Source organism: Canis aureus, chromosome 13 (assembly GCF_053574225.1).
Source record: "Canis aureus isolate CA01 chromosome 13, VMU_Caureus_v.1.0, whole genome shotgun sequence".
NCBI lineage: Eukaryota > Metazoa > Chordata > Mammalia > Carnivora > Canidae > Canis > Canis aureus.
This window is the reverse complement of record NC_135623.1, coordinates 44,615,866-44,641,804: the sequence shown is the minus strand read 5'-3', so window position 1 is coordinate 44,641,804 and position 25,939 is coordinate 44,615,866. Positions and strand designations below refer to the sequence as shown.

The following is a 25,939-nucleotide window of genomic DNA, read 5'->3' as shown; positions in this document are numbered from 1 at the left end:
TGGCGCGGCCAAGCCCGGGGCGCGCCCCTTCCGGAGGACCGTGGGCCGAGGACCCGGCGGCAGCGCGCTCCAAGTGGCGCGCCTGCCCGCTCCCCGCGCCCTCGCTGCCCGGCGGGCGGCCCCGCGGTCCTCGGTCCGCGGCGTTCACGGAGAGAAGGACTGCGTCCAGGTGCGGCGGCCTGAGGAGCTAGAGGGCGGGCGGCCGGGGGACGCTGTGAAGCGGCGAGGACGGCGGGGAGAGGAGCCGGCAAGCTTGTGGGCGGCGCCGGTCCAGGCGGGGGCGCGGTCAGGGCCGAGGCGGCCACGTCCCGACGCCCGGGGGTGGAGAGGCCGCCTGGGACCTCGGCGGTGCAGACATGTCGGAGGTGAAGAGCCGGAAGAAGTCGGGACCCAAGGGAGCCCCCTCGGAGCCGGGGACGCGGAGCGAGGGCGGGAAGAGCCCCGAGGCCCGGGGCGGCGGCGGGGGCTGGGCGGATCCGCGGACCGGCGTGAGCCTGCTGTCGCTGGGGACCTGCCTGGGCCTGGCCTGGTAAGTGGACGCGAGGCCGCCGGGGCCTGTGTCCGGCCTGCGCGGTCGGCGCGCTCTCCTCGGGCCCCTCCCGGCCCCGGCCCCGGCCCCGGCCCCGCAGAAGGGCCAGCCCAACCGTCTTGGTTTCCTTTTCGCTCGTCTTACAACTTAACTTTTCCTATTAGCACGTAGTGGGCCCCGATCGCTCCGTGGGAGCTGAGACCAAGGTCTGGGGACGACTCAGCCGCGTCTTGAGAGGTGCCGATGCGGCGCAAACTGTGTCAAGCGCCTGCTACCCGTCGGATGCTTTCCCGTGTTTGTAACCCGTTGTTTCCCGTCCTCTGCACGTTTGCCTCGGACGCGGTTGCCCCACCCTCACGCCAATGACGCGCAGCCTTGAAAGATTTCATGATGATCTCAAGGCAGCAAACGTTAACGACGATGTCAGAGATTGGAGAATCTCTCCTTTTGCAATCATCGTTTATGCGTTATGTGAATTGGAAGCGTATTCCTAAATTACAGATTTATTTCGGTACCATCAGATGACAAGAGTGTAGCACTCGTGTTCACCTAAAACTGAGCAGCTGTAGGTTTTTTTTTTTTTTTTTAGTTTATTTTTTCATGAAAGAGGCAGAGACACAGGCAGAAGCAAGCTCCCTGCGGGGAGCTGCATGCAGGGCTCATCCCAGGACCCCGGGATCAGCCATCAGCCGTCAGCCAAAGGCAGATGCTCAACCACTAAGCCACCCAGGAGTCCTGAACAGGTATAGTTTTTTAAGCCAAGCAAATAGCAATACATTGTTTTCATAGAAAAAAAAATGAGTATTAGAAATGACCTTAAGGGGCCACCTGGGTGGCTCAGTTAAGCGTGTGCCTTTCGCCTGCCTTTGGCCCAGGGCGTGATCCTGGAGACTGGGGATGGAGTCCCACATCAGGCTCCCTGCATGGAGCCTGCTTCTCTCTCTGCCTGTGTCTCTGCATCTCTTTCTCTATGTCTCTCGTGAATAAATTAAAATCTTAAAAAAAAAAAAAAAAAAGAAAATGCATGTGTCTTTGGCTCAGGTCATGATCCCAGAGTCTTGGGACTGAGCCCCCCACCCTGGGCTCGTTACTCAAGGAGGAGTCAGTCGGCTTGTGTCTCTCTCTGCCCCTCCGCCCCCCCCCATGTTCTCCTTCTTTTTTTAAATTTTTATTTATTTATGATAGTCACACAGAGAGAGAGAGAGAGAGAGAGGCAGAGACACAGGCAGAGGGAGAAGCAGGCTCCATGCACCAGGAGCCCGACGTGGGATTCTATCCCGGGTTTCCAGGATCGCGCCCTGGGCCAAAGGCAGGCACTAAACCGCTGCGCCACCCAGGGATCCTGTTCTCCTTCTTTAAAATAAAATCTTTAAAAATTTAATCTTAAAACCAACTTAGTAATTTTATTTGCCCCAATCATTTTCTTTTTTTTTAAGATTTTATTTATTAATTCTTGAGAGAGACAGAGAGGGGCAGAGAGACACAGGCAGAGGGAGAAGCAGGCTCCATGCTGGGAGCCCTGGACTCCCGAGTAAATTTAGAATTATACACTGCTGGTGACTCATCCAGAGTCGAAATAAATAAAAGATTTGTTATAATAAAGTAAATGTCATTAAATTTTCTCTTCAAAAAAAAAGATACTGTTCCATCTTAGTGATACAGCATTTTATTTATGTAATATTTTGATTTTGATCTTGAAAGAATAAATTTACCCTCTTTAATAAATTTACTCTTAAAAAAAATAAAAAAATAGATTTACTCTTGTAAATAAACTGCTCTTATGTCTTCAAATGCATGCCCTTCTTTAGGTAAGTAACTCTTCTATACTGAGAAAGTTATTCAGTAATAGAGGTAGTAAACTAAAGGATACAGATCTTCCTTGACTTAGGATAGGGTTACTTCCCAATAAACCCATTGTAAGCTGAAAATATAAGTTGAAAATGAATTAATATACTTTATTTACCAAATATCATAGCTTAGCCTAACCTCTCTTAAATATGTTCAGAACACTTAACATTCACAGACAGTTGAGCAAAATCATCTAACAAGCCTATTTTACAAGAAAGTGTTGGATATCTTATGTAATTTATTGAATACTGCACTGAAAGTGAAAAAACAGCATCTTGTGTGGGTACAGATTGGTTGTAAGTGAATCAGGTGTTTACTTTCACAGTCATGTGGCTGACAGGGAGCTACTGCTGCAGCCATTGCCTAGCATCAGGAAAGAGGATGCTACCAAGTTGAGGATCAGGATCACACTGCTAGCCTGGGAAAAGGTCAAAATATAAAGTACAGTTTCTGTTGAATGCATGTCACTTACACACCATCATAAAGCCAAAAAATCTAAGTCAAACCATTTTAAGTTGGGGATCATCTGTATATGTTGCTTCTCTCTGGGATCTAATACACCTGGTTTTAGTTATTAAATGTATTTTTGATTATGCAAAGATTCATATTCATACAAGATAAATTACATCATAAAATGTTGGGCTAAAAAAAATTAAATAAAATGTTGAGCTTTTCAATAGTTAACATCCTGGGAAAATACTAATAGAAATCTGTAGGGACACCTAGGTGGCTCAGTCAGTTAAGTGCCCAGCTCTTTTTTTTTTTTTTTTAAGATTTTATTTATTTATTCATGAGAGATACAGAGAGAGAGAGAGACATAGACAGGGAGAAGCAGGCTCCACACAGGGAGCCCGATGTGGAACTTGATCCTGGGACTCCAGGATCATAACCTGCCAAAGGCAGAGGCTCAACCACTGAGCCACCCAGGTGTCCCAAGTGTCCAGCTCTTGATTTCAGCTCAGGTCATGATCTCAGGTTTGTGGGGTCAAGCCCCACATCGACCTCCACACTGAGTATGGAGTCTGCTTAAGATTCTCTTTCTCTCGGGATCCCTGGGTGGCGCAGCGGTTTGGCGCCTGCCTTTGGCCCAGGGCGCGATCCTGGAGACCCGGGATCGAATCCCACATCGGGCTCCCAGTGCATGGAGCCTGCTTCTCCCTCTGCCTGTGTCTCTGCCTCTCTCTCTCTCTCTCTCTGTGTGTGACTATCATAAATAAATAAAAATAAAAAAAATAAAAAAAAAGATTCTCTTTCTCTCCCTCTCCTTTTTCCCCCTCTCCCCCTTCTCTGTCTTTCTCTAAAAAAAAAAAAAAAAAAAAGAGAGAGAGAGAGAGAAAGAAATCTATAAAGGAAAACTTGAAAAGTAGACACTTCGGTGTAGGAATTTACTGTTGATGCTTACAGTAAAGGCACAAGTTACATTCAAAATCTTCACTAACATCATTTTTCATCTTTTTTTTCTATTTTTTGTAAGTGAAGTTTTATCTGAAAGGCAGGGTTATGTTTTAAATGCCGATTTTTAAATGGAATATGGTTACTGTTTTCCTGAACATTCAGTATTGTGCCTGAAAATGAAGCTGTAGTATGAAACATAGGACTAAATGGTACTGACCTTAGTGGCTCTAGAACTCCCCTTCTTTCAAAAGATCCATAATAACAGATTCCTTTGTTTATTTGCCTCTTTTTTTTTTTTAAGATTTTATTTATTTATTCGTGAGAGACACAGGGAAAGGGAGAAGCTGGCTCTCTGCAGGGAGCCCGATGCAGGACTCAATCCCACGACCCTGGGATCACGCCCTGAGCCAAAGGCAGACATTTAACCACTAGGCATCCCTATTTGCCTCTTTTTCATTATTAAGTTGAAACAATCAGAGAAATCCTATAGATCCTCAATCAACTGTCTGCCACCATCAATGATTACTAAAGGAGCTATGTAGAGAACACCATCAGGTCCTACAGGCCCTGGATCAATATAAGTGTATGTAGACTGCAATGGATTCTGAAGGAGTCAAAGATTCCCTTTGTAAGGCCCATACTAAACTAGCCAATTAATCTGGGACCCTTTCTTGCATATCCTTTTCCCATATGATAATGCAAAGAGGCCCAAAAACAGAGTAAGAGAGTTCTCTTCCTGTAAGTGGTCTAATCTATCCATTCCATTCTTGATTTGCTATAAATCTAACACTGGTTTCAAAGGTGGACAAGCCTGGGACTTCCATCAGATGTAAGCCGGAGGGAAACCTGATCCTTTATACCACTGTTGGCTTGTCCAAGGGATGGAAAAGCAGCTGCACAGAGCACTCTGAAAGAAATGGCCAAGGTACTTAAAAAGTGTAGTTGATGTGTGGTACCCTAACTGCATAAATTTGAACCCGTTTAATCTTTACAACAACCTTATGAAGTATTATTATCCCCACTTTACAGGGGAAGAAACTACAACAAAGCCAAATAACTTGCCCAAGATGATTATATAGCTAGTAAGTGGCAGGACCAAAGTTGCTCAGCTCCACGCTCTTAACCAGTATGATATGCTGCCTCCCTCGATACTAATCCAAGAGGCCAAGACCCTAGACATAAAAATCCCTGGTCCAAACTAATTATAGTCCTTTTCTAACTAGAAGTTATAGCCCTTAGCAGACCCTGTCTGTCTCATCTAAACTGAGGATGACAGGGAATAAGGGGGCCTTGAACTTCTGCTAAAAAATGCCTCTGACTCAGCCACTTGGGTGGCTCAGTTGGTTAAGCATCCAACTCTAATCTCAGCTCGGGTTTCCATCAGAGTTGTGAGTTCAAGCCCCATGTTGGGCTTCATGACGGGTGTAGAGCCTACTTTAGGGGGGAGAAAAAAAAATATATATATATGGCTCATAAAAAGGAAACTGACCTGGATGCCAATTTCAAGAATTTAGTTTTTCAGTACTGAAGCTACCTTCTGTCAACATCCACTTCTAGAAAATCATCCTCTTCTTTAATGCTAAATGAGTTAATATTTATAAATCATTTTAGAAGGGCAGCCTAGGTGGCTTAGCAGTTTAGCACCGCCTTCAGCCCAGGGCGTGATCCTAGAGACCCGGGATCGAGTCCCACATCGGGCTCCCTGCATGGAGCCTGCTTCTCTCTCTGCCTGTGTCTCTGCCTCTCTCTCTCTCTCTCTCTCTCTCTCTCTCTCTCTCTGTGTGTCTCTCATGAATAAATAAATAAAATCTTAAAAAAAAAAAATAAATCATTTTAGAGTAGAGCCTGACACATCTAAACAAAAAATAAAATGAATGTATGTTAACTCAGCATCATGTAAACCACTTTTCATTTTTTTCATTACTAGCACAAAGTCAACTTTATGCTTGTTTTTTCTTATATGTATTATTATTCATATGTAGTAATGGTGAATCTTTTATTTTGTTGAGAAGCTAGCCATGGAAAAAATCTACAGATTATCATCAGATTATATTTGCACTAACATGACATAGTTTTCTTCAAGGTTTTGCTTAATATTTGAATTTTGAAGAGAAGTCCTGAAGTAGACAATATTACAATATTTAATAAAATGGAAAATGCTGTAGTGTGTTATAGTAGTGAATCAACTTTCACAAAAAGTCTCTTAGAATAACAATTTTATTCTGAATAAACATTCTGATCTGTAGGATAAACCCCTGAGGTAACACTGGAGTAATGAATGATAAAACTAATCTCTGAAATTAGATATTTCTTTAGGTTGTTCTCCATCCTTGGTCTCTGTCTGATGATCTCAGATAAGTCTATATGCTAAAAAGAATCTCTTAAAATCCAAGAATGAAACAGCCAAAATAAAAGAGAATAAAGTCTACATATTCATGTTTGAAAATTAGGATAATGACATTTTCTAATAGCCAGAAATGTTATTTAAAAGTCATATTATCACATAAGAGAAAAGACAGTCTGTTCTAGTTATGTAACCTGGGCTTATTTAATTCATTTATAGGACAGACACTAGCCATCATCAAAAGAAACTTATGGGGCGCCTGGGTGGTTCAGTTGGTTAGGCATCTGACTTGATTTTGGTTCAGGTCATGATCTCAGGGTCATGGGATCAAGCCCCATGTCAGGCTCTGCACTCAGCTGGGAGTCTGCTTGTCTCTCTCCTCTGCTCCTCCTTTCCCCCCCCCCCCCAAGTTCTCTATCTCTAAAATAAATAAATTTTAAAAAATTATTTTATCCAGTATAGTATTATTCAAAACCAAAAAGTCCATTTTTAGTTTTGGACAGTTTTATAGCAAGCTGGCCTAATAATAACATTTATGAATTGGAAGGATCACCACCTTTGCAAATGATACACAAAGCTCAGAAGTCTTTCACTCATCTCTGAGTTTTACAATTTTTAAATGTTTGTCTTTCAACAGACGTCAGTTTCATAGAATACTATGAATTAGTGCTTCTCAGCTTGACTGAGTACTCAGATAATCTGGGGAGCTTTTAAGATTTCCAATATCCAAATCACATCCTAAACCACACAAGCCAGAATTTCTGTGTGTGGGACCCAGGCATTAGATTTTTTTTAAAGCAGACAAGTGACTCCAGTATGCTGCAAAGCTTTTGAACCACTGCCCTATGTACTATGATTTAAATTCTCTTCAGAGGAAGGGATCTGCCCAACCACTTATTGATGACTTGATAAAGAATTTCAGCTGCTCTTTTTCGGAGCCCAAAGAATTCAGTCAAAAGTAGATGAACCAAAATGGTATTAGATCCAAAGCATTTCTTTTGCATTTCATCTCCTGTCCTATACAAACAAAAGTATATTTATTGTTCTTAAGATTGGAATAACTTCTTTATGCTTCTACAATCTTTACTACTTACCAGATGAAGAACATACGCCAATTCAGAATGACATCTAAAGGACACATATATGACCCATATCGTTGAGTATAACCAATTGTAGAGATTGTACATCCTGCATTGCATATATGTTCTATTGCCACTTTGATGATGACTCCTGTTTTCATAGTTTTGGCTTGTTATTTTGCAACTTCTGGTCATCTCTCTGTTCCATTCCACTGCTTTGTCTTCTACATTTACTTTTTTCACACAAGTAACTCTTGGTTCTACATTTCAGTATGAAAACACATTTCCTAGCTATTGCCCAATATGGCCTTGAGAAAAATAGGAGAGGTCCCATATCTTGTTCGAGATAATTCATCATTTCTTCCCCAAAAATATTTTTTGTGCATGCAACTATCGCACCATCTCACTCATTGGACTGGGACTTGAACAGGATAGAGTTTCACTTTCTATTGATTTGTTAGAATAAACTACTAAAAGCTGTCACCACTCATACCAGAATTTATGTTGCCCTTTACCAGAAGTATAAAATGTTTCCTTAAAATTCAAACTTAAGTAGATATGAATTAGGAGGTAGTGATATTTTTTCTCTTTTCCAGGTTTGTATTTCAGCAGTCAGAGAAGTTTACAAAGGTGGAAAGCCAATACCAATTACTGAAAATAGAAACCAACAAGTTCCAAGGACTTCAAAGTAAAATCAGTTTCATTTCAGAAAAGGTAATTAATTATTAATTGGCTTACTTGGGTAGGTTTTCCCATTTTTCTTCCCTACTACCACCCTTCTACCATAGTTCATAACTTTTTCCTACCTTTTAGAACATTACTGTTTTAACTCACTGGTTTTCATACATTTTCACATTCTCCCTTCAATCCAATTTAGACTCAGATTATTTTGAAAAGACAGGTTTTTTTTGTTGTTGTTTTTTTAATATAACAAATGTTACTGTTACCAATATTCTCCTATTGATGGGACTCCAATTTTTTATCTAAATATAAAATGTCTAAAGCACTGAAAATATGATTGGCCTTTAAGTATAAAATTAGAATACCAACAGCATTTGCTAGGCAAAGATCCATCAGGTTTTTTTTCTTTACTTTCTAGTTGGTAAATTTATATACATCTGCATGTAAGAATGACTAAAAATAAATATTGATTTTGTAGCCAAATGAAAATTAAAATCCTTGTGTATTTGTGTTTCTTCAAGCTGCAAATGCAGATGCATTATTCCTGGAATTCTTAGAAATGTGAGACATAAAAAATTTTTAACTACCATGCTCCCAGGAGAGGTCAGCTGCAATCAATAAGGCATCATTCAGGACTTACCTGGCTACCAGGAACCAAGCTATCATTGGGAAACAAGCCTTGTTATTTACTCATTCACTAAACCTTTACTTGTGTCATAAAGTAGGCAAGGACTTGTGCTTGGCACCAAGGTGAGCAAGGATTTACAAAAACAGACAAATGAAATAGAGGATCTAATTTCCTTTGGCCTCATGCACAGAATTAGTATATAATCAATCCCCCAGAAGAGAAAAGCCACAGTTGAAAATTATGCATCCCTTGCATGTGCCAGGGGATTCCACAGAGGGAGAGCCCAGCAGCCTTGGGGAGAAGCTGCATGATGCTGCAAGAGTGGGTATTTTGACATAGAGCTCAAGTTGGAATCTCGTTACATTTCTTAGGGGCTCTTCTAATCAGAGTGAACAGAGTTATAGGGGGGAAAAATCCCAGGAGATAGAAACTCCATATACTTAAAAGCTATTGAAAACAAATTTTAGGGGGTGCCTGGGTAGCTCAGTTGATTAAGCGTCTATGTTGTGATCTCAGGGTCCTGAGATTGAGCCCCATGTCAGGCTTCCTGCTCCACTGGGAGCCTGCTTCTCCCTCTCCTTCCCACTCATGTTCTCTATCTCTGTTGTTATCTCTGTATCTCAAATAAACAAAATATTAAAAAAAAAGAAAACAAATTTTGAAAAAAGATGTCCTTTTTTAAATAAAAAATTTGGTGGCAATTAAAATGCTTTTGAGGCAGGTTTTTAAAATACCATTTTTAAATTATTTTAAAATATAACTTCTCTTAGTCTCAATTTCATCATTTAATAAATGAGAATAACAAGATTTTTATAAGGATCAGATATGATACAATATGTATACAAACTTTTTGAAAACTATAAACAGTAATAAATTTAAGGTATTAAGCTTTTTTTTTTAGCTCTTTTTTTAAAAAAACAAAAAAACTACTAGGATATATTGACAGCCCATAAATGCAAATTATTGTGACATACTAGTCACTGTCTATTTTCAGATTAAATTTTGAGACCTTTATTATTCTGAAAAATTGATCTTGTATTTGGGGTCTACTGTATACTGCCTCTGGATTACAGTGATGCTCTGGTGAACAGCCTAAACAGGAAATTATCTTAGATAAAGATACACTTACCTCTTCAAAAAGCCGATGATAAGACAACTAAACAGTATTACTGATATACAAATATTTCTCAGAATTGATTTTTAGAGGATCTTGTATTATAGCTACATGTGTACATTAAAGATAATTTTTAAAGATTTTATTTTTAAGTAATTTCTGTACCCAATGTGGGGCTCAAACTTACAACCCCAAAGGTCAAGCATTGTTCTCTTTACCGAGCCAGCCAGGCACCCCTAAAAATAATTTTCAAACAAGGTTTCAGAGTGGTCTTCCTATATTAGTCAGTCCTGTTACACATTGTTCCTAACTATCACCTGGAATTGCTTCAAGTCTTAATGGGGGGTGGGAGAGGGCAGAAGATTAACAGCCATTCTTCTTCCTAAATGTCCACAAACATGTTTTTCATACCCTAAGATATGGGGGCCACAAAGAGGCATCAGACATGGTCTCTTCCCCTAAGAAATTTAGAAGCTGCTATACCTTCACCTAATAACATCAGTCTGTTAAAGAGTCAGATTTCAGAGACACTTCTAAGTCTTTCCTCTTTACCCTCCAGGCTGCTCTTCTCTCCTCAGAGAATCCATTCTCCCCTTGCTAATTCTATCATGACACAAATAGTAATCTATTTTGATTTTTCATTGTTAGCAATTTGCCTCCTTTTCTGCTCTTTAAAGCAAACACGTGTCCTTTATCTCTATATCCCCAGTGATGGATAATGGAATAGGAGATAATAAATCCTAGTGGGACTCCAGAATATTGTGATGTAAAAGATGCAAAATGCTATCTCCTCTGTCAAAATTTGAAGTCAGGAACTATATTAGGTCTATATTTTCATATCTAGTGTCTAGCACAAGATCTGGCACAGAGTGAACACTGAAAATTTCTCTAATTATGTGTGCTGAGTGCCAAACAGGTGTCAAATACACAACACCATAGGTGCTCCAGGAGCTTGGGCTATGGAAGGATGCTACAGTGAGGAGCTAAGATCTGCTCTAAGCCTGGAAGGAAAGACAACTGAGCTAAGCAACAGGAGGGAAGAATAACATACAGAGATAAATTTTGGACTTTATTCTAGAAATATTAGGAAATGTGGGGTTTTTTTTTTAATTTTTTTTTAAGTTTTTTATTTATTTATGATAGGCACACAGTGAGAGAGAGAGAGAGGCAGAGACACAGGCAGAGGGAGAAGCAGGCTCCATGCACCGGGAGCCTGACGTGGGATTCGATCCCGGGTCTCCAGGATCGCGCCCTGGGCCAAAGGCAGGCGCCAAACCGCTGCGCCACCCAGGGATCCCGAAATGTGGGTTTTTTAATACCGTACCATGATATGTACAACAGTTTTTAAAAGCTTAATCTGGCTGTAGTATGTAGGATGATTTAGGAAAGAAGTAACTAGAAGCAGATACTAGATAATACTTCTCGTATTTTCCTTGATTCTTGAAGTCTGTTTTGGGAGCCCCATGTAAATGCTTCCTTAGCTCTTCCCCTGTTGTAACATATGTAGACTTAGTTTTCTCCCCAATTAAACTAAGCTGCTCAAGGGCAGAACCACGTCTTGTACAGTATTAAGTCTTCAACATAATGCTGCGAACACTTAGTAAGTTAACGATCATTTTAGGCCTTCCTGTAGTCTCTAAGGCTGTTACCTATGTTTGAGTATAAACTAAAGGAGGTCCACAGCCTCCTATGTTCTGGACACATGAGGAAATGCCAGGAGCTTACCAAAATTTACAGAAACCTTAGCACATGTTGCTATTTAATGTGAGTTGCCTCACTTAACTGGATTTTTATTCATTTCTGCCTTTGTTATAACATCTGATTCTGGTACCTTCACTGTAGGTCAGTCAAGAAATTTCCAGGCAGAAACTCTTCCAGAATCATAGAACTTAGGAAACTTAAAATTTTATTAGTTCAGTTACAGTTTCTAAAAAAGCAGAATAACTATAATGACAACTAAGTTGCTTTCCATTTAAGTAAGAAGGAAATGTGATATACTTCAGACTTTATTAACATCATTTCCCCTGTAAATATCCCTCCATGAAAATGTACAAATATTGTGAATTTAGGTGTATGTTTTTCTACCATAGTGCTAATCTATTACATTTGTTTTTAAATCTGTTAAAACAACTACTCAAATAACGAATGTTTATGTCATTATGGTTCTGATATACATGGATATTTTAGACATCTTCAGAATTTGAACTGAGAGTGTGATTGTAAAAAGTGTATTTCCCTAATATGAAAGTTATTAAGAGGCGCCTGGGTGGTTCAGTCGACTAAGTGTCCAACTCTCGTTTTCGGCTCAGGTCATGATCTCAGGGTCGTGAAATCAAGCCCCACATCAGGCTCCACTAAAAATTCTCGCTCTCCCTCTCCTTTGTGCCTTTCTCCTTGCTCATTCATGCTCTCTCTTACTCTCTTAAAAAAAAAAAAAAAGTTATTAAGTAGCCTTGGGAATTGTTTTGTGTTATAAATGCAGCTTGAGTCTACCGAACATATCCTGCAGGAAGCTACATCATCCATGTCTTTGGTGACCCAGTTTGAGCAGGAAGTATCCAGCCTCCAAAGTATCATGCATGACATCCAAAATAGTGAAGAGTTGCTCACCCAAAAGATGCAAAGCCTTAATGAGAAATTCCAGAATGTTTCAGATTTCTGGAAAAGAAGCCTAGAAGAAATGAATGTTAATACAGACCTTTTCAAATCAGAATCAAAACACATACATTCTCAAGTTACTGTCCAGATTAACTCAGCTGAACAAGAAATAAAACTGCTCACTGAAAGGCTAAAAGATCTGGAAGACAGCACACTAAGAAATATTAGAACAGTAAAAAGACAAGAAGAAGAGGATCTTCTACGAGTAGAGGAGCAGCTTGGCTCTGGTACAAAAGCAATTGAAAAGCTAGAAGAGGAACAGCACGCTCTCTTTGCCAGAGATGAAGACCTGACTAATAAACTTTCCAACTATGAACCCAAAGTTGAAGAATGCAAGACACATTTGCCAACAATTGAAAGTGCTATTCGCTCTGTTCTCAGAGTCTCTCAGGATCTGATAGGGACAGAAAAAAAGATGGAAGACTTAACTACTCAGATGTTCAATATGGAAGACGATATGCTGAAAGCAGTATCTGAAATAATGGAGATGCAGAAAACCCTTGAAGGAATTCAGTATGATAATAGCATATTAAAGATGCAAAATGAACTGGATGTTCTAAAAGGGAAGCTTCATGATTTTATGGTATATTCAAGTACAAGAGAAAAGGGAACTTTAGAGGAATATGATCTAGAAAATAAAGGAATTCATAATGACTTTTAATGCACTACATTTATTCTGATCACCATATTGTTACACATAAATTTATTAGTTCCATGCTTTTGTGTTACTTTGACATGCCTTATTTTATCCTACATTACTGGCAAATACGTGACATATCCACACACATGGATTATCCAGAGAATCAAAGCTTATCTAAGCAATAAAATTTTCATTTTAGCCATTTTAAATAGAAATATTTCCAAAATATATCTCCACCTCCTTAAAGCAATATTCTTAATTTTTTAATGTTTTCCTAATAATTAAAGTACATTATTATGAATTTCACCTATTATATTGGACCCAAATACATTAACATCTCTTGAAGCTATTGAGGAGTTTCCCTTCTTACTAACTGACCCTAGTTTGCTATTTTTTCAAACCTTATGTCTATATCTTATACCTTTTCTGTCACCTAAAGATGTGACCCATTGGCCTGCTGTTACTGTCAGGTTGGTTGGTAGGTGATGTGGCTGCCTAACCAGTTCTGCATTTCCTTTGTAATTAACTGCAGACTAAGATCCGGACCACCAAGTTCATAGGAATTTTGTCTAAAAAGAAAAATAACATGCCCAAAGGAGAACTTGAGGTGCTTTGCTATGAGTCAATATGTACATTTTGAAAACTATGGAGCCTGGGGAACATTTTTACTTTTCATTAACGTTCTAAAAGCATACTATTATAAATACTTGTAAGAATTTTTAAATAAGAGTAAATATGGATGTGTCTGACCCTTGATCTCAAGGTGACAGTTTGAGCCCCATGTCAACCATAGATATTTTTTTAATTAAGAAAAAGGAGTAAATATGTTCATATTGAAAGTTTTACCTATGAATTAAGTGTGTATGCTTTGAAGTATGGACTTTTGGGATATCTTTGTATACCTGGGCTTTTTTTTTTTTTTTTTTTTTTAAGGTTCTAACTGCGTTACAGACTCTTTAGTTTGCTAGATACATGATCTCTAGATAAAGTATTCTACCTACAATAAAAAAAAAATACCAATACACCTGTGGCCCATTTTAAAGAGGAAAAGAGGGACACCTGGGTGGCGCAGCCATTGAGCATCTGTCTTTGACTCAGGGTCTGATCCTGGATACCTGAGATCGAGTCCCACGTCGGGCTCCCTGCATGGAGCCTGCTTCTCCCTTGCCTGTGGCTCTGCCTCTCTCACTGTGTCTTTCATAAATAAATAAAATCTTTAAAAAAATCAAAAAATAAAGAGGAAAAGACAGCATGATGAAAAATTATTACTATGGTAATTAAATGTATGTCATTGTTTTTAAAGAGTTCCCAAACTAATCACCCAACCAAATTTGTGATTTTATTTTACTCTAAATCATATAATGCAGTCACAAGGAATAAGATGTGGACATACTGAGATGTGATTAAAGGGAGATCTAGTCAGATTTTTCCAATAATGATAATCAGAAATGTGCAGGGTTGGGAAAGCACATAAGACTTTTATTGGTTACTAATGCATCAAGAGTGTCCAAACCTGGTGTTGAAAACTGAGTCGACTGCATATGGAAGTACTGTTCTTGTGTCTTCTTGCCAGTAACCAACTGTAGTCCCAGTTTTATAATGCAGTATCAGTGGAATTAAACACAAAGAACTTGAAAGCAATCAATTGCAAAAAGTAGTTGCGGTCAGGTAGTTTTATTATGTAAATTTGCACAATTTTGGAAAAATCCCAAACAAGTTCTACTCTGGGGTTAGGAGGGCCTCTGGTAGATAACCATAAAAATGAGCCTGAAAGAATGCTACTATTAAAGAGTATATCATTAATTTCTGGAATCTTAACATTAAGTTCCTTCACCTCTGAACATCCAAGTTCTTGTCTGTGTGCACTGACAAAATTGTATTTGTTTGCCTTTATTTTAATGCTAATAAAATAGATTCTAAAGTTCACTAGAACTTTGTTGTTTCAACCTCCATCCCCTCATGGCAGGTGTGATCTCTTATATTTTGTTTGCTGAGCCTATCACCAGATTTGATACATCATTAGCTTTTATATACCATAGTAGTTGCTACAGAAAATAAATGGAAACAAAGTGACCACTGTGTTCTATAGTAACAGTTACAAACAAAACCTACCCTTCCACAAGTATGTCATGAGAAAACTATTGTGTAGATGTATATACATATAATGTACACATGTATATGTATATTTTCCTTTAACTCAGAAATTCTCCTCTAAACAATTATCAGTAAACAGTTTTAGATGTACCCAATGTGTCTTCCTCTATTTCTTACATTCATTTATATATCACAGATACTTAAAATTTCAAAAACTTCCCTGTGTATCAGATATTAAATTATATTGTTAGTCTTTCCTTTAAGGAAGATTACCATATTGTAAGACAAATTTTGTGTCTTTGTAATTGATAATAAATTTTATATCAATTAATTTCTGATAGTACTACTGGGCCCATTTTTTAAATTTAGTATAAATAAATCACTTTTACAAAACAAACATCTAATTTTTTTAATTTTGGATGCAAAGTTTAAAGATATATTAATAACAATATTTCCTTAAATTTTGGAAATTAATAACAATATTTCCTTAAATTTCTAATGCTTAGAAGCTGTTGACTAAGTGTACTTTTTATATTTTATAATGAAAAATGTTGATTTATTAGCCTCATGGTTCTGTAGAAAACTAGGAAGATACAAAGTTAATTGCATTATTTTTAACCTCAACCTGATTATAGACCTTTGTATATATCTATAATCTTAATCACAGCTTAATATATCATTAATGATAGTAAAAAAATTAAAAATAATGATGCAAATTCACCAAGCACATGTAAAAAGATACATTTCTTTATATACTTATCTCATATTTGCAATTGGCAAAAGCTCTGTAAATTTACCCAGCATCTGTTGGTTTGTTTTCAGTTCAGCTATTGAACTATTAATTTAATACAAATCAAAATGCTCCATCCCAGCTTTGACAGCAAGGGAGGAGAGAACTAGCATTTTGGAGCCTATTATGTGCCAAACACTGCTAGGAGGTCTACATTCATCATCATCACAGTAGCAGCTCTGTATCCTGAGTACCTACAATGACCTGCATTATCACTCCTTATCACAAGAACTTTGCTGGCCATGACACGCATTTTAAAAATGAGGAAACTGAGGCTTAGCAAGGTTAGGAAATGTGCAATCACACTGCTAGGTCTGTCTCTCTACTGATCTCCCACAGTACAATGCAATCTGCTACTATTCAACCAGTGGAGAAAATCACAAGAAATCTGCTATGGATAGAACTATCTTGAGAATTTTTAAAAACCATAATTCAGCCAAATGTGTCGACTACCATATCACCATCAAACGAGACTGTAAGTCACCCAAAAGTTGTAACTATGATGTAAAATTGTTTGGGCCTTGGACATAAGAAGAAACCAATAAATGTTTAGGGAATAGTGGGAAAGCAGTGGTGGAGAAAGAGCCTCAGACTAGAATCTTCTAGGCTTTGCCACAAACTGTGTGTTCTTGGGTGCTTTATTTGGGGGCTCAGTTTTTTAATTTGTAAAATGAGGAAATTGTATCAAAAAATCTCTAAAACCCCTTCTGGCTCTATGTGGTTTTAAATTTTAGAGATTAATAAAATTTCCAGGTCCTTTAGTTACAGCTCAAAGATCCTTTAGCACAGTTTTTGGAAAGCCAGTTGGACCCAGAAATCATTCCCTTGAACCATGTTGCTCTACTTGTAGATCCAAACAATATTTAACATTATAGGACAGCATCTAGCTCAGTAGCCTGTATACATGATAGGAATTTGGTAAAAATCTTTTGAGCTACTGGTGGACTCCAACATTTCTATGCATTCTAGGGAAATAGTTTAAACAAGCCCTAAGTAGTTTCTAAAAATAATTCTGTGAAACAATTTCAAGACTATTCCTGCACTGTATTAATATTTTAGTAAAGATCAACAGAAGTTCATGATAAATTGCTTTTTATAAGCTACCGAGTGAAACAGCTTTACTAGCAGTTTCTTAATGATCTGCTCCTTCTAAGAATAAAGTAAGTGCTTTCTGATGAGTCTTAACTGTGTGGTACTGTTAGGCTACATTTACTCTACCAGAGTAAATACATTAATAAATAATAACCTAGTAATGAATTAGATGAAATAAGCCATCTACTTCCTTCATTGTTTGAAGTCTCTGATTCAGCAAATACACTTGCAAAACCTTTCTCTTAAAAATAGCACATACTTTTGCAATCACTACTTGATTTCCTTCCTGTTTGTGGTTATATATATTTTTTAAGATTTTATTTATTTATTTAAGAGAGAAAGAGTATGAGTGGGGGGAGGAACAGAGGGTGAAGGACAAGCAGACTCTCCCTGCTGATTAGGGAGCCCAATGTGGAACTTAAGCCCAGAACCCATAACCTGACCTGAGCCGAAGTCAGACACTTAACCCACTCCAGAGCCTCTGTGGTCACTCTTTAATGTCACACCCATAATAACATATTAACTCTCTGGCTTCTCTACTAAAGAACACTTGGGGTCACCTCCCCCTACCAATAATTAATAGAGCATAAACCTCCTAAGAAGAAAAATCCTAAAATATATTTTGAAATCAAACATACATGATGAGGCAAAGAGAGGAAATTACTACTTTAACTGTTCTCCATTTCAACTTGTCATTTTTTTTTGCAGCTATATTGTTACTCCTTTTTTAAGCTGCCATAAAAATAATATTGTGAACATACTAAATTTTTATTTGCATTAAATAAAACTAAGTTGAAATGTTATCAAAATAATCTCAAAAGATTAGCTGAGTAAACCAGGCAAATGCAATTTTATAAAGGTAATTCATAACATTGAAATACACAATTATTTTGGAAATAAAACTTGATGTCTTTAGATAAAACCGTAGATCTTGTTTTGTAAAACTGCTTTTCAGCTTGCATATTCCTTGTTTTCTGATTTTATTTATTTATTTGAGAGAGAGAGAGAGAGAGAGAGAGAGAGCATGAATAAGGGGGAGAGGCAAAGGGAGAAGAAGAAGGAGAATCCTCAAACAGACTCCCCCTGAGCGCAGAGCCCAATGCAGACCTCCATCCAGGATCCTGAGATCATGACCTGAACCGAAATCAAGAGTCAGACGCTTAACTGACTGAGCCACCCAGGTGCCCCTTTGTTTTCTGATTTCAAATAATCTATTTATTGTCATTTTCCTTCCCAAACTAAACTATAATCTCCTTAAAAGCAGATACTGTTCTTGACCATATTAGCACACACAAGCCCAATAAACACTGTTGAATCCAAGTTGTTTAGGGTTTTTAAAAAAAATTTTAGGGGCCCCTGGCTGGCTCAGCAATTGAGCATCTACCTTCTGCTCAGGGCGTGATCCTGGGGTCCTGGGATGGAGTCCTGCATCAGGTTCCCCAGATGGAGCCTGCTTTTCCCTCTGCCTATGTGTCTGCCTCTCTCTGTGTGTCTCTCGTGAATAAATAAAATCTTAAAAAAAAAAAAAAAAAAAAGAATTTTGGAGATAGTTTTCTTATTGGTTGTTTTGTTTCTTACATACCTATTTTCTATTTTCTCCACTAAACTACTAAACTGAGTTGAGGTCACAACCCAAGCTGTCCTCATCTTTATATCCCTCATACTTGGTATGCCTAACATAATAGGAACTTAAGAATTATTGAACTTTTCAGGGTCTCATTGATAAATACCCCCAGAAAGTTATTCATAAAAGTAATAGGACAGGGACACCTGGCTGGCTTAGTCACTACAGCATGCAACTCTTGATCTCTAGGTTATAAGTTCAAGTCCCACATTGGAGGAGATTACTTAAAAATAAAATCTTTAAAAGTAATAGGACAAGAAAGCATATACACATGGAGTCTTGAACATTGGTACCTTCATTCTAGCACTTGAAATAACTACAAACAAATTTGTTTCAGAAATTATATTGCCGTCTCTGATCCCCAGAAATTTACCAAAGTTCATCTAGAGAAGGCATTGTCCTCTCTTCTCCAGCAAGGAAAAATACTCCACTCTCTCTCATTTAGCTCATTTTGCCACTATACCAAGGCTGATGGTATAAAAATAGCTGAAAGATGTGTTACCAGTTATACTTTATTATATTTCCTTCATGTTTTCCTTCTTAATCATTACTAACACACTTGATACATCTTTTATCATGCTTTCCAGAAGAAGGGTAAAATGGTAGTTAAAATTTCAACCTGAATTCTATATATTAAACTTTTAATCAATTTAATTATTGTGGTGCTATATTTTTTTTATAGTGGCAGAAGTCTGAAGCTATCATGGAACAGTGGAAGTCTTTTCAAATAATTGCTCATCTAAAGCGTCTACAGGAGGAAATTTATGAGGTAAAAACTTGGTCCGATAGGATAACTGAAAAACAGAGTATAATGAACAACAATTTGACAGCTCTTTCTCAAGATGTGACAAAAGTAGACCAAAGTACAACTTCTATGGCAAAAGATGTTGGTGTGAAGATTACAACTGTAAAAACAGATATACGACGTATTTCAGGTTTAGTAACTGATGTAGCATCATTGACAGATTCTGCACAAGAATTACAAAATAAAATAGAAAAAGTAGAAAAAGATACAGTAAAAAACATAGGTGATCTTCTTTCAAGTAGCATTGACCGAACAGCAATGCTCCGAAAGATAGCATCTGAAAATTCACAAAGAATTAACTCTGTTGAGAAGACACTTTCAGAGCTAAAGAATGATTTCAACAAGCACACAGATAGGTTTTTAAGCTTAGAAAGTGACAGAGCTAAAGTTTTGAAGACAGTAACTTTTGCAAATGATCTAAAACCAAAAGTGTATAATCTAAAGAAGGACTTTTCCCGTTTGGAACCATTGGTAAATGACTTAACACTACGCATTGGGAGACTGGTTACTGACTTACTACAAAGAGAGAAAGAAATTGCTTTCTTAAATGAAAAAATATCTAATTTAACAATAGTCCGAGCTGAGATTAAGGATGTGAAAGATGAAATAACACACATTTCAGATATGGATTAGCTTGAAACCATTTAGATGAGACTGAGATAACTTTAATAACATGACCTCTGTCCTGTTATAAAAAGACTGACAGGGGCAGCCCTAGTGGCGCAGCGGTGCCGCCTGCAGCCCGGGGCGTGATCCTGGAGACCCTGGATCGAGTCCCACGTCGGGCTCTCTGCATGGAGCCTGCTTCTCCCTCTGCCTGTGTCTCTGCCTCTCATTCTCTCTCTGTGTCTCTATGAATAAATAAATAAAATCTTAAAAAAAAAAAAAAAAAGTCTGACAACTCAGAAACAATGACATTTTGGAGCAAACATCATTTTGTATCTGATTCCGGAAACCGAATAAAGGAAACCTCACTTACATGGAGTTGCAAGGCCAGAAGGGGGAGTTCTCGCGCCACTCGGCTCCTTGCAGCCCTTTGCCAAACAGAAGGAAGCCATTGCTTTCCTACACCAGTAGGCGGAAGATTTTTCTCCTAGACACAGCAGACCAGCCAGTAAAAGACTATCACAACTCGATCAAGGAGCAGCCAAAACACTGCAAACTCCCAGTTCACTCCAGTGGAATTTTTTGTTTATAATAAAGCCCCTCTCAACTGCCCCCTTTCCTCTATGAAAAAGCATTCCTCTTCTATGTTCACTGGACTTGCCTATGGTCTTGCCATAGCCTGCGTGTCTGGAATTGCAGTTCTGTTATTCCTGAATAAACCCATTCTGCTGGTGAAATAACCGGTTGTTTTATTTTTAAGGTCAACAGATTCTATTCTGAACAGTAAAAACAAAATATTTTAAAAGGTTGAAAAAAAAAAAAAGGTTGATTAGTTGATGTCTCAAAATAAATATGCTAAAGTGTATACTTGCAACTTTATATAGCAGGAACCCAGTGCATTCCCCTGATACACACTCTCTTACACACACACAGAGTCCAGACAAGAAGTAGGATCTGCCATCTGCCACTGGGAAATCTGGATGGGGCAGGATCTGAACCCCATTTGCCCTCATTAACTGCCGGGGAGCATAGTATACATACAGCTGGAGCCCTAACTGGAGAACTGCCCCTCAGGCTCAGGGCTGTAGCATTCATTAGTCATCTAGGGGAAGGGAAACCAGAAAGGCCACAGCCAGGGAGCTGAGGAAAGGAGTCATGTAAGCCTTCCCAGATCTTTCATGGCTTTAGGAAACAGGAAAAATTGACCTAAAACAGAGAAGGGAAGTGATGGCTAGAGCAGGGTTTGAGGGGGAAGCATTATAAGTTGCAGGGGGCTTGCCAAGCCTCAGATGGAGACTGCCCCAAAGCAACACAGCTCATGTGTGGCGATGATGTAACCAGAGCAGCCTGGGCAGAGAAGGAAGTTCCAACATTTAAAACAGCATTATATAATTCTACGCCTATGAAAGTCTAGAAAATGCAAACTATAAAGGCAGAAAATAGATTCGTGATTGCCTAGGGATGGCAGGAGGTAGAGATTATAAAGAGGCACAAGGAAATCTTGAGGGGTGAAGGGTATTATCTTAGTTATGATGATGGTTTCACAGGTATTGTACATGTATCAAAATTCATTAAATTGTACTCTTTGAATATGTATAATTTATTTCACATCAAATATTCCTCAATAAAGTTGTAAGATAAAGTACAATGATCTTTAAAAAAACACAGTGCGTTAGTTCCAGTGTCCTATGCCTAGCACGAAGGGTGTCCAGATGCACAGAACCAGCCTAATTTTCGTGACAAAAAGCCAAGGCTTGGGGATGAACCATTCTGGAACTCTTTGAAGTGACTACCTCTGTTTGAGTCATGTCTGTTTAATACAGTAGGAACAACATAAGATTTTGAAATCAGAGTTATCTGAGGTCCTATTCTGGCTCTATCAACACAGAGTTGTGTGGCCTCAGACAAATTTAGTGTATACGAACTTTCATTTCTTCACCTATAAATGAGGACAAATAAATTCTGCCTTACAAGAGGGACTGCAGTGGACATTACTATTAACTTATCTAAATTGCCTTTGCACATAAAGGGCAAGGCCATTAACTAATATAACAAAAGTTACATAGTAGGGGACGGTGTTTCTGTAAATAGCTCTATACTCCACAGTATCACCATAGCACATCCTAATACACTATCCAATGTTCGTAATGATACCAAGTGAAAAGTAAATTATGGGTCACCTGAGTGGCTCAGTTGGTTAAGTGTCTGCCTTTGGCTCAGGTCATGATTCCAGGGTCCTAAGATTGAATCCTGCAACGAGTCTTGCACTGGGCTCAGTGGGGAGTCTGCTTCTCCCTCTCTTTCTGCCTCTCCCCTCTGCTCATGCTCTCTCAAATAAATAAGATCTTTTAAAAATATATGAATTAAAATTTTTAAAAAGAAATGTGAATTATGTTCCATGTAATCATTTTTTAATAAGGCACAATATTTTACACATGAACATTTAAAATTTTTTTTTCAGTACTTAAAAATATAAATTCAAGCCAGCAAGCAAATACCCACCATTTGCTTTGACATGGATGGAATTGGAAGATGTTACGCTGAGTGAAGTAAGTCAGTTGGAGAAGAACAATCATCATATGATTTCACTCATACAGAGAATATAAGAAATAACAAAAGGGATTGTAAGGGAAAGGAGGAAAACAGTGTGAAAAATTAGAGAGGGAGACAAACCATGAGAGACTCCTAATTCTGGGAAATGAACAAGGGTAGTGGAAGGGGAGGCAGGTGGGGGGTTGGGGTAACTGGGGTACAGGCACTGAGGAGGACACTTGATGGGATGAGCACTGGGTGTTTTACTATATATTGGCAAATCAAACTTCAATAAAAACAAATGAAAAAAATATATATATATATATACAATTCAGCCATCTGAAAAATTCATTTTTGAGGAATATTTGTTTCTATCAGTGCCAAATAAATGAAGCACTTGCTTCATTTGGTGCTAGTTCTACTATTATTGAAATAATGACTCACCAATCTGTCAGTAATTTGGAAGCCAGGCTGAGCAAGACTTTTTCAAAGGAGCCTTCAAATCTGGAAACGTCACTAGGCTTGCCGTCATGTTTTTCTCTTCAGGTCAGATAGCTTTTGTGGCAAATACAAAATAGTAAGCTTTGAATCTGTTTCCTAACAGTAGAAGATAGAATCACTTCAATAATAGATATGGGTAAATCATCTTCAGCTTTCTGTGGAATTTCCCTGCTTTAGTATCCTTTAAAGTCTAACCACTCGACAGTCAATAGAATCAGCAAATAATTGTTTATCCACAAGTAATAACTTTAGGCACATCAAATTTTCAGATGTTAGCAATTTCTTAGAAGTAGTTTTAACTTCGACTCGTATAGCCTTCTGTGTTGAGATCATGGCTTCAAATAATAGATGCTGCTCCTTGAATAAATTAATCCTTCATCTTCAAATCTTGCATACACTGCATTCCACGAAGAAAGCCAGCTGACTTGTACATGGAATCACAGTATTAGGTAGGAGTTCTATCTTGTATGGGAAACATATCCCCTAGACTCTTGTTCAGTATAGCTAGCCTTTATTAAGTGATTGCTGCATGCATGGCACACATGCAAACTTTAGGTTTTTTCCAGAAAACTCAAGACACATTTTAATAACCAACAGTCGGGACACCTGAGTGGCTCAAATATTGAGCGTCTGCCTTCAGCTTAGGGCGTGATCCCAGGATCCAGGATCGAGTCCCACATCTGGCTCCTTGCGGGGAGTCTGCTTCTCTCTCTTCCTGTGTCTCTGCCCCTCTCTAGGTCTCTCATGAATAAATAAGTAAAATCTTAAAAAATAATAATAACCAAGTCATAAACTTTCTATCAATGCTGAGGTTAACATCTCACACACTGTGAACACTTCTAAGAATGTGAAGTAAGGGCTGCCTTGTAAAAGAGAAATGATTCCATAGATAATATGTGAGGTTAAGAATTGCTAGGAGGAGCTGACTTAAGTCACCACATCACTGTTGGATAGATCAGGTACAGCACAGCCATCAAATGACCTACAGATTCCTTGACATCTGAGATCAGCTTCTTAACCAAGTGGCATGTGAGATTTTTAAATTATTTTGTGATTTATCTCATAAATGATAACAGTGTAGTAGTTAAGTATACTTTCTCATCCTTATGTTTTTAATAATTTTTTCTAGCTCTCTTTATTCCAAGTATACAGTTTATAACATATAACATTCAAAATATGTGTTATCAGTAAGGCTTCCTGTCAATAGTAGGATATAGTGGTTTTCAGGGAGTCAAAGTTGTAGGTAGATATTTGGTGGTTTAGAGGAGGGAGTAATCATGCTCCTAAATATCACCCTCCCTACCCTCCAGTTGTTCAACAGTCAACTGTAACTCATTTCTTCTGCTAAAGAAACAGCATGTAACTAATTTAGCATCAAGACCACTATGTGGGGAAACCTGGGTGGCTCAGCAGTTTGGCGCCTGCCTTTGGCCCGGGGTGTGATCCTGGAGTCCCAGGATCAAGTCCCACGTCAGGCTCCTGGCATGGAGCCTGGTTCTCCCTCTGCCTGTCTCTGCCTCTCTCTATCATGAATAAATAAAATCTTTAAAAAAAAAAAAAAAAGACCACTATGTACCAAACTTCATGAGCCTTGTGGACATTTTTCTATCTATCCCAAAAAGGGTATCACAAAAATGTTAAACTCATTTTAAAACATGGTCCAAACATTTCAAGCTTTCACACAATGAAGATCTGCCTCAGCTGTTAGTTCTGTTCAATTTTATGTCATAAGGTATTCATCATTTAGCAAAAATCAGGATTTCTCAATTTTGTTCTTTAAATTTTTGACAGAGGGGCAGCCCTGGTGGTTCAGTGGTTTAGCGCTGCCTTCAGCCCAGGGCGTGATCCTGGAGACCCGGGATCGAGTCCCACATCAGGCTCCCTGCATGGAGACTGGTTCTTCCCCCCTCTCTCTCTCTCTGTCTCTCATGAATAAAGAAAATCTTTTTTTAAAAATTTTTTTAAAAATAATTTTTTGACAGAGTGCGCATGCACAAGCAGAGCAGGTGCAGAGGGAGCAGGGAGCCCGATGTGGGGCTTGATCCCAGAACCCCAGGATCATGACCAGAAGTCAGACACTCAACCAGCTGAGCCACCCAGGTGCCCCTGGGTCAAATCATATTTGACTCTCCAAGAAACTACTATGCACTTCTATCATGTCCTAGCATTATAACATAAACTACTAATCACATATACTCTCTCCACTGGTTTCTGCTTTATGGAATTGACATTTTCTTAAGCCAAATGTGAAAAAAACATGTTTTTAAAATGCAGAGGGGCGCCTGGATGACTCAGTCGGTTCAGTGTCTACCTTCAGCTTGTACTCTAATAAATCTTTAAAGAAAAAAAAAAAGTCGTTAGAATCTTTTAGTATGAATAAATCTTAAAATGTAAAATGGGAATACACAAAATTTTAAGCAGCCATTTTCCTTTAATTTCTACACTGAAATGGTTTTCTCTTGGAAATAGCTTTGAAATTATCTCTAACTACAAATAGCGACTCTTAACAACTTGAACACAGCATACTTTCAATACCCACAAATAAATTATATTTTCTTGAAACAAAACTCCCATCATACATGATTGACAATTGAAATCTTATAGTGAAAGCTGACTGAACTGCTTGTTTTCAAACATAGTCCACCTTTAGATTGGCTTAATATGTATTTTCATTCCTACACTTTCTTCTTACATGACTGACATTCCTCCCAGTAGGACTATCTGTTCCTTTCACCTCAAGCTGGGATTTAGACCTGAGATTACTGATATTGTGATAGAGTACAGTGAAAGTGATGCTAGGACTTCTATAGTCCTAAGAGTCCTAAAAAAGATCCAGCTTTTGCTGGCTCTGCCTCAAATCCCTGAAATCCAACTGCCCTAAAGCTGTGCTATAGATCTCAAGAGACTAAGCCACTAACAGGGAGATGCTTAGAGTATCTTTTCAGCCCCGATGAGCAAAAGCCTTTTTTTTTTTTTAAA

General features: G+C 38.5%; 1 protein-coding gene across 2 annotated transcripts; it reads left to right on the top strand.

Annotated features, from left to right (window-relative positions):
• Positions 1–22: 22 nt before the first annotated feature.
• IKBIP (IKBKB interacting protein) lies at positions 23–20,667 on the top strand. Of its 2 annotated transcripts, none has more exons than XM_077845949.1 (3): positions 23–529; positions 7,792–7,909; positions 12,101–13,761. In XM_077845949.1, exons 1-3 carry the CDS (start codon positions 357–359, stop codon positions 12,935–12,937), a joined length of 1,128 nt encoding a protein of 375 aa, XP_077702075.1. In that variant the 5' UTR covers positions 23–356; the 3' UTR covers positions 12,938–13,761. The 2 variants fall into 2 exon arrangements, with proteins under 2 accessions (XP_077702075.1, XP_077702076.1); XM_077845950.1 differs by lacking the exon at positions 12,101–13,761 and adding an exon at positions 19,199–20,667 and having other exon boundaries at positions 27–529.
• Positions 20,668–25,939: the final 5,272 nt, after the last annotated feature.

Bases quoted from the DNA above. Each gene is read 5' to 3' on its own strand.
- IKBIP (XM_077845949.1), top strand. From the start codon at position 357: ATGTCGGAGGTGAAGAGCCGGAAGAAGTCGGGACCCAAGGGAGCCCCC. The intron at 530-7,791 runs GTAAGTGGACGC...TCTCTTTTCCAG, and splicing joins ACCTGCCTGGGCCTGGCCTG to GTTTGTATTTCAGCAGTCAG. The intron at 7,910-12,100 runs GTAATTAATTAT...TTATAAATGCAG, and splicing joins TCAGTTTCATTTCAGAAAAG to CTTGAGTCTACCGAACATAT.